Here is an 8,967-nt window from a genome sequence, read left to right as displayed (position 1 = left end):
CTTAGGCGAGAAAAAAAACTTACACAAATGTATAGCCCTTTGGAAAATATAAATGGACTGTTTGAAAATGTGAAGAATTGTTTTTTTTACGAAAATATATATTTTTTTACGTGAATCATTTTCATTTGGTGTACCTCCAACGGCATAACCAGGGGTACGCATACCCCAGTTTGGGAATACCTGCTTTACACAATGGGTTGCTCAAAATACTAAGTTGTTTTCATTCAATTGCAATTGCAGGCTAGGGTCCTTGTGGTGAAAGGAGATCTGAGGCACGTGCATCTGCAGTCAGAGCACACTATCACAACAGCCACTGCAGCCAGTGGCCTAGAATAGCACAGGCATTCCACTGCCCCTCCCCGTCCACACTCAGGCAATGCACAGCAGACTGGTGTGTCACATGGACTCTCAGTGATCTTCGAGATGAAACACACACACACACACAGACACACACACACACACTCATGCACTCACTCACACACTCCAGTAGGTATAGACAAATAGACACACACACCACCTACCTATATATTATAATTAAACATTTCCCACTGTAACTCTTATGAATTACATAGTATTTGTGTGTTAAACCAAAACCCAGCAACATCTTAGCAACAAGATATTTTTATTATAACACATTGTTGTCCACATTCATCAAAGAAAGGGAGAAACCATAGCGATAGGCTCCAGAGTGGTGCAGCAGTCTTAGGCACTGCATCTCAGTGCAAGAGGTGTCACTGCAATCCCTGGTTCGAATCCAGGCTGTATCACATCTGGCCGTGATTGGGAGTCCCATAGGGTGGCACACAATTGGCCCAATGTAGTACTGGTTTGGCTGGGGTAGGCTGTCATTGTAAATAAGAATTTGTTCTTAACTGACTTGCCTAGTTAAATAAAAAGTTGACTACTTTAAAATGGCAGAAGCATGGACGTCCTCAATGGCATTGCCCATACTAAAACTGGCCTCTGTCATTCTCTATGGGAGAATCCTTGATTATTAAAAAAATACAGAGGGGGTATTCAAATTGGCTAGTGTGTCACAGTACGCCACTCCTTTTTTCTATGCACATGCACAACTATATTAAGTAGAGACCAATCGGAACAAAGGAGAGGCAACAGTAGCTCCACCTCTCCCTCCCCCCATGCCTTCCCCCAGAGTTTTTTTTAGATGTATAATCCCTGAGTTGACCCAGAAAATAGGCAGTTGTTTCAAGATCTGATGCGGCAATCTGTGCATCGGCCCTGCTTGAGCATGAAGCGTAACCCTGTGGAATACATACTGTAATCTGAAGACACCTCGCTTTGCAGTGCAAAACTAAAATAAAACGTAGCAGTAGCAAAATCCCTGAACTTTAATCCGAGTAGATACGGGTACGTGTTTGTTTTAATGCATTTATTGTAGAATTCGCTGTCTGGCGTTTGTGTGAAGGTCTTGGGGTTGCTGATCCATTGTTTGCCTTTTCGTTGTTTTTAGGAGTATGGGAATAATTAATCGGCAATGCAATTGTAGGCTAGACATATTTGACTGAAATAAAATAGTGGTGTGTATTAACAAAGGGAGGCGGTCGTAGACGTTATGGATGTTATGAATTGAATTTGGGAAGCAATCCTAAATGTTAACAACCATATAATATAGGCTACAGCTGTTGGAGAATGCATAATGCCAATGTATCGCCTCTTTGTTGCAACGTGCATAAAATAACCGAGCTGGTTTCATTGTGTTTGATGTGCACTGTGGAGGGAATATAAACCAAATTATAGTTAATGCATCATCACTAACCGAGACGCATTTTATAATCTATTAAATCAATCGAATATCCAGTTGTAAAGGTAACAAGGTTGATAGTTAGCCTACCTGTGTTTCAATCGGCAAGGCACAAAGGAGTATTTGCAGTGACACTGAGGAAGACATGGAAAGGCTTTCTAGTGTTAGCGAAAAGAGCACAAACCCAGCGGTTCTTGAATAGGACGCGTCTCCTGTGGTTTCACTCTGCCAGTTTAGGACATTGTTGGCTACATTCTTCCAGGAAATAATATTGCGTAATAATGTTTGAGAAATATATCGAAATAAATTGTCTTCTGCCAAATCAACCCGTTTTTCTACATGAACTGCCATAAACTGCTTTTATGCATCCAAACAGACAGGTTCCTCTAGTGCAGCCAAGTCATATGTCCATGGCATGTCACCTATTCACTAATTGGTTTCAATCGTGCCAAATGTAGGCTACTGCATGCTCATTGAACTTCTACCTACCTACATGAGGGGTTGAAAATCAACTGCATCGCTTTAACTGTGTTTCCTCTATGCTCAAAGACAGGAGCCATGGCGGATCATCTAATGATGCCCATGAACCACAGCTCTGTGGGTGGGGGCCTCCACGGCTACAGAATGGGCATGAACGGAGGCCTGCAGGCAGGCCACCAGCAGCACGTAGTGCCTCAGCCTGGCATCCGAGCCCTGCCCAATGGCCAGATGATGCACTACGGCGGGGGACCTCAGCAGCAGGCCACTATGGAGGTGGCCATGAGGCAGCGGCAGGGCATGGTGGGGCCCGTGAACGGACAGCTCAACGGGGCTCAGATGGGCCACCACCAGATGACGTCTGGTAACATAATGTACAACAACGGGCAGGCCCAGCAGCAACACCACCCCCAGCACCATCACATGAGCCAGCAACAGCAGGTCCAGCAGCACCCGCAGCAACAACAGCAGTATATGAATGGTGGTCTCACGTCCCAGCAGCTCATGGCCAGCATGCATCTGCAAAAACTCAACACCCAGTATCACGGACATCCACTGGGGCCCATGAACAGCAACCACATGGGCAACGGGGCAGCCCAGTACCGCATTGGCCCGGCCCAGCTGGCTAACATGCAGCAGATGGCCGGGCCAGCACTGGCCTTGAATGGCATGGACGCAGACATGATTGACGAGGAGGTTTTGACGTCCCTGGTCATGGAGCTGGGCCTGGACCGCGTTCAGGAGCTGCCCGAACTCTTCCTGGGCCAGAACGAGTTTGACTTCATCTCAGACTTTGTGAGCAAACAGCTGCCCAGCACCGTCAGCTGCTGAGTGAGAGAGGACCTGAGTCAATGATGCTGTGAAAGGGCCTGGAAGGGTGGAGAGATTGGAAAGTCTTGAGTAGAGTGTTGCCCACTGGAGACAACTCCGCTTTTTGTGTTGTGCCTTTCACTGTAACTGTGCTAGTTCGCCGTGAAAGGCAGAGAAGAGTGAGCGAGAGACGCTGGTCTGGATAACCACAGTGCTATGGTGTCATTTGTGAAGTGACCAGAGGTGTGGTTCTGTGTTGGGTCGCAGCTCACCTGTATAGGGACATCGTCCTCCCGCATCTCTTCCCTCCAGAGATGAATGTAAACAAAACTGCTAAATTTGAGAAACGACTCTGAACAATGTTAAGACACTTGCCTCCTACCTTGGACTCAATGGCAGTTTAGTAGTAAGATGTATTTATTTATTACTCTCTCAGAGAAATTAATATAGAACAAACCAGAGACCGACAGATCTTCCAGAGAGAGGATCAGGTGCTTTTGGTGTTTTGGGTAAGATCAGGGGAAGTAAACCCCTCAAATTCATTTTTGATCTTCCAAGAGCTTGGATTTCTCTCCAAGAATGGAGATTGCAGTACAAGTAGAATGTAATTTTATGGATTTAAATGGAAGTCCATCATAATTGAATAGCTCACTTTTGGCAAGTATTGCTTTTAGCTGCGATGTTCCCAAACCTACTGCTTGTACTGTATAAATCTGTGTTACTACAGGAAAGTCTATGTAAGATGTAGAACTGCCTTAATTATGCCAATTTATTATTAATTTCTTTACTTTATTTGTGTTTTTTTTTCTTCCCTTTGCGGTCAAGACGGGGGGGGGGGGGGGGATAAAGGGGTTTTGAGGATCAATAAAAATGGCCTGGATATAAGTGTGGCCTGCTTTTACATTCATTGCACAACTCCCTCAGCAGAGGAGAGCATTAAAGGTAACCTGGGGGCTAAAGGGAATATGCCACTTCAGGGCTTTCCAGCCTGCAGGGTCCAGGATATTAAATAACTTAATACTGAATTCATTTATCTCAAAGGTGTCCCTGTTTCTTAGGAATATCTTTATTTCCTTCAAGGTATGCACAGTCTTATGATGACTGAGACATTTACTGCTGTAAGCAGCAAATTGCCTTCAATCCTGTAATGGAAAATTATGACTGGTGTGTTAAAATCAAACTCAAAGGTGCACTGCTATCCACCAAAAAGCTGCATTTCTAAGCTGAATTCTTGACCTTTGATATGGAGAAGGACCCACATTGTGGTTTTAGTCATTGCATTCCTGATCATCCTGACTCCATTAATAAAAATCGATTGAGGAATGAATTTCCTGGTTCCTAGAAGTTACCATAACTCATATCTGTTGCTGGGTAAAAAAGTAGGTGAGATCTAGGCATGTGTATGGCGGGGGAGGTGGAGCGAGCCAGGGTTAATCTACGCTTAACTTGATGGGGGTTTAACTGAATTCATCCCATGTAAATTACTACCCCACGGGCAAAGAGAAGTATGGCACACCTTTAGTGACAGAGAATGCACTTAATGGGTGGTTGGGGAAGCAAAATGAATATAGGTTTGTGCCAAAAACAAATGAAATATACAAGCATGGCTTCCTTAAAGAAAATCTGTATATATATCCCATGCCTTTTGCAATGTTATAGCCACCTGATATCAATTCTAATGAGTTTCTTAGTATTCTATGGGGTTGGAATTTGCTTTTTGCCTCAGAGCATGGAATGCTTGATTGATGTCATGTTATGGGAATATCACCTCCACATCTAACAGTTAAAGGTGCGTTATGCAGAAATCGCTCTGCCATTTCCTGGTTGCTAAAACTCATAGTTGGCCTAATTTCAGTTAGTGACAAAATAAGCTAGTATAGTGTAGTGTCATTGTACCATCAAAGCTGCTGTGAAATATATTTTATATAACCAAAAATATTGTTTCAGCTGTTTGAAGATGGTGTACAAAACTGAAAGTAAAAGACGCAAAAACTAAACGGGAAGAACGGGAAGCGCACAAAGAGCAGATATACTGCTTCTTAGACTTGCTTTCCAGTAGAATGATAATCTATAACTCACATGTATATGTGCATTTGGTCAGGTTGCCCAAAAAGTTACATATTGCCAGTTTAAGATATTTTTTTGCAACTTGATGAGTAACAAGTCCTCGTTTTTGTCTAACTCATTCTAAAAGAGATATCTATTTTCAGTAGTTCAATTGTGTAGAACAAGTCAGCCCTTACTGTCAAATTGAAACATGGAATCAACTGGTGGCTTGCTCTAAATGAAACTCACTTGATCTTAATGTAACTTACATTTGTGTTTGCCAAACACAACAACTCTAGATTCAGCCAAGGGCATGTGGGTTTTACTTGGGTTGTCATGAGAAAGGCTGGGGCATAAGCTACAATTGTGCTGCCCCTCATGGCACCATCCATAGTAATGGTTGCAGGGTCCCTGCCCAGTCTACAGGGTCTTCCTGGAAACTGCCAGGACAGTGCAGGTTGTGCTGAGGCAGGAGGACTAACTGGCAAAACACTGGCTCCACACACTATCTGAAAACACTGCATTGATGGTTTCTTAAGCATTGTTCATCCAGAGTTAAATGGGATTCTGTCCCAAATGCCCCTGTTTGCTCACTCAATCCCTTGTTATGTTTGTTACCTACAGAGGGGCCAGTCTAGACATAGGTTAATCGGGGTGTGACTGGAAGACGTTTACAGTTAGCCAGTCTGTTTCTGTTTTTCTCTTTCTCTCAGACAAGGCAGCCCACCCACAACAACTGCTAGCTACGCAACTTGTCTTCTTCTTGTGTCGGCTTGCTGTTTTCTCTTATGTCAAAGCTCAAAACCCACATGGAGAGAAAGACCAATAGAAACAAAATTCTGCATATAAACACCAAGGAAATTCTCCAATGTGAAAAAAAGTTACATTAAAATCTACTTCTTGAAATTAAGTGGACAGACTTTTTGGTGCATGGGGATTTCTCTGTGGGATTTACCCCTAAGAGGCCCTAGGATTCCTGACAAAGACCACCCCTAAACAATGTTCAGCACCCTCACTTGGGCAGACGGATCACACTGTTGCGTATGGAAACAAGTATAGTGCTAATATTCCTCTCATTCTCTGTTAAACATGGTCCATTCTACACAAGCCTATCCATTTGTATCTCTAACAGCTCCTAGCTTCAGCACCCCCACACTGGGGCTGAAAGATCACTATGGCTGAAATATCAGATTGTTACATCTAGAAATATATTCCAAAGTGTCAATATTCTTCTCATTCTTTGTTACACCTGGTCCATTCTACACAAGCCTATCTTGAACAGCTCCTAGCTTCAGCACCCCCACACTGGGGCTGAGAGATCAGATTGTTGCATCTGGAAATATATTGCATAATGTTAATATTCCTCTCATTCTCTGTTACACATGGTAGTCAATTCTATATACACTTTACATGTCTACCTCCTGAACAGGCCCAAGCGTTCTATTTCCAGGTACTACAGCTGGTGTCGAGGCTTCCCATGAGCTCAGTGTAATCTCAGGGCCCTGCACCAATGAGGGCACAGTGGCCATTCCTAGTCACGCATGGGCTGTGGTCCCCACCCCCAACCCCTCTCTGATAAAGCAAGCTGTCCAGGCCTGCAGGCTGATCAAACATGCTAACTGGATAGTATTTTGCTATGAATTATCTGTCTCATAAAGTGCTAGCAATTCTGTGCAAAAAGTTTTTTGTCATATTTTTGAAATCATTGCATTGGCTCTCGTCTATACGCCCTTATTTGCAGTTGCATCTCATTCTGTAGGCTATTCCCTTTGTAAATATGACATTGAGTAAGCTTCTCTCTGTCCCACTAAAATATCCTATTCAGGGATTTCAATGATGTAGTAGTGATTGGACCGTTGTACTACAATGTTCTACATTACATTCTTACATAACACTATCCAAACATAAATTAGTTGTGGGACTAGTGCCCATTGTTACTATATGACTATATAATCACTATATTATTCAGAAAAAAGTTGACCCTAAAGTTTGTAGTTTAGTTGATTATTTGATGACTAAGTAGAAGCCTCACGGGAAATAGGACAGAACAAACAGGATCAGCTGCTGAGTTATTTATTGATAGCAAGGGGCAGGTTCCTGAAAGCCTGGTTGAATGTGGGAGATTGCATTATCCCGCATGCCTGCATTCTGACTATTTGCAGAGAATGGTTGTTTTAGGGTTGTTTTAGGACCTAAATCTGACTTTACCTATCTCCATCTACAAGGTAAATAAACAAACTGCAGCTTCACTGGTGTGAGATAATTCAGAGGACATCAAATGAAATTGTATTTGTCACATGCTTCTTACGAACAGGTGTAGACTTCTAGTGAAATGCTTGTAAGTCGCTCTGGATAAGAGCGTCTGCTAAATGACGTAAATGTAAAATGTTATTTACGGACACTTCCCAACAATGCAGAGATTTTTTGTGTTACATAATAGAACAATAATAACATGAGGAATAAATACACAATGAGTAGTGATAACTTGGCTATATACACGGGGTACCAATACCGAGTCTATGAGCAGGGTTACAAGGTAATTGAGGTAGATATGTACACATAGGTAGCAATAAAGTGAATAGGCAAAAGGATACATAATAAGCAGTAACAGCAGCATACAGTGCATTCGGAAAAGTATTGAGAAACCTTCCGTTTTTCCACATTTTGTTACATTACCGGCTTATTCTAAAATGTATTAAATACATTTTTCATCAATCTACACACACTACTCCATAGTGAATCAAAAAAATCAATTTTAGAATAAGGCTAACGTAACAAAATGCGTGAAAAAGTCATGGGGTCTGAATACTTTTCCGAATGTGATGAGTCAAAAGAGTGCAAAAAGGGTCAATGCAGATAGTCCGGGTAGCTATTGGTTAACTATTTACTGTAACTAACTACATAGAAGTCTTATGGCTTGGGGGTAGAAGCTGTTCAGGGTCCTATTGGTTCTAGACTTGGTACATTGGTGCCGCTTGCCAGGCGGAAGCAGAGAGAACATTCTATGACTTGGGTGGCTGGAGTCTGACAATTTTTACGGCCTTCTTCTGACACCGCCTGGTATAGAGGTCCTGCATGGCAGGGAGCCCATTACTTGCAATGCTCATGCTTTGAAATCCACCCCATCACGCTCCACGCAGTATTCTTGTTCATGTTTCTATACTTTTACAGCAATGTTTACACTGACTGAGGAAGCCATGTGAGCGTGTTTGTATGTGTGTGTGAGAGATTTTCTTTTCCCCTTGAGAGATAATACCCTTGCTGACATGTGACCGATCAGCCACGTTCCTGCAACCATTGCTGCAACATTTCCTGACATTAGCCGGCACCATCTGCAGAGACCGGGGGGTGCTGAGACGGGGCTTTTCAGCTACGATCGTCTCACAAACAAGGTCGCAGGAGACCAAGGAGAGGGCTGCTCTCCATTCAGCATGCATACCAAGACCTGAGGCAATTAGAGAAGGACCCTACAGCACATCCATTCTGCTGACAGCGAAAGCATTCTGGGAATTCGGGAATTCGGGTACACCAGAGAGGTAAGAGGTGGCCTGAACACTTTATCCCTTTGGTCAACCTCTGGCTGTGTTCACACCTGTCTCGCTACAGCACCTGGCTAGAACCACTGCCCTCAACCTGGACTTAGGGGTAAACGTAACATAGTAAACAAAAATCCAGAACTATTAGTATGATATGTTACGTTTGGTATGGTATGTATTACTTTTTGAATGTCCACCATCCATTTCGTATGAAATGTTACGAATTACAATTTGTATGATACACTACATGACCAAAATTATGTGGACATCTGCTCGTCGAACATCTCATTCCAAAATCATGGGTATTAATATGGAGGTGGTCCCCCCTTTGCTGCT

At 43.0% G+C, this 8,967-nt stretch overlaps 1 protein-coding gene across 2 annotated transcripts; it reads left to right on the top strand.

The window, feature by feature from the left end:
• The first annotated feature begins 1,170 nt into the window (after window positions 1-1,170).
• Window positions 1,171-4,376, top strand: cited4b (Cbp/p300 interacting transactivator with ED-rich tail 4b). 2 transcript variants are annotated; one of them, XM_014169254.3, is made up of 2 exons: window positions 1,171-1,368; window positions 2,316-4,376. In XM_014169254.3, exon 2 carries the CDS (start codon window positions 2,321-2,323, stop codon window positions 3,068-3,070), a length of 750 nt encoding a protein of 249 aa, XP_014024729.1. In that variant the 5' UTR covers window positions 1,171-1,368; window positions 2,316-2,320; the 3' UTR covers window positions 3,071-4,376. The 2 variants fall into 2 exon arrangements, with proteins under 2 accessions (XP_014024729.1, XP_014024723.1); XM_014169248.3 differs by having other exon boundaries at window positions 1,173-1,368; window positions 2,312-4,376.
• Window positions 4,377-8,967: the final 4,591 nt, after the last annotated feature.

Source organism: Salmo salar, chromosome 02, assembly GCF_965601325.2.
Source record: "Salmo salar chromosome 02, fSalSal1, whole genome shotgun sequence".
Lineage (NCBI taxonomy): Eukaryota > Metazoa > Chordata > Actinopteri > Salmoniformes > Salmonidae > Salmo > Salmo salar.
This window is presented reverse-complemented; position numbering and strand designations above follow the sequence as displayed.

Coding starts and splice junctions, on each gene's coding strand:
- cited4b (XM_014169254.3), top strand. CDS start 2,321: ATGGCGGATCATCTAATGATGCCCATGAACCACAGCTCTGTGGGTGGG.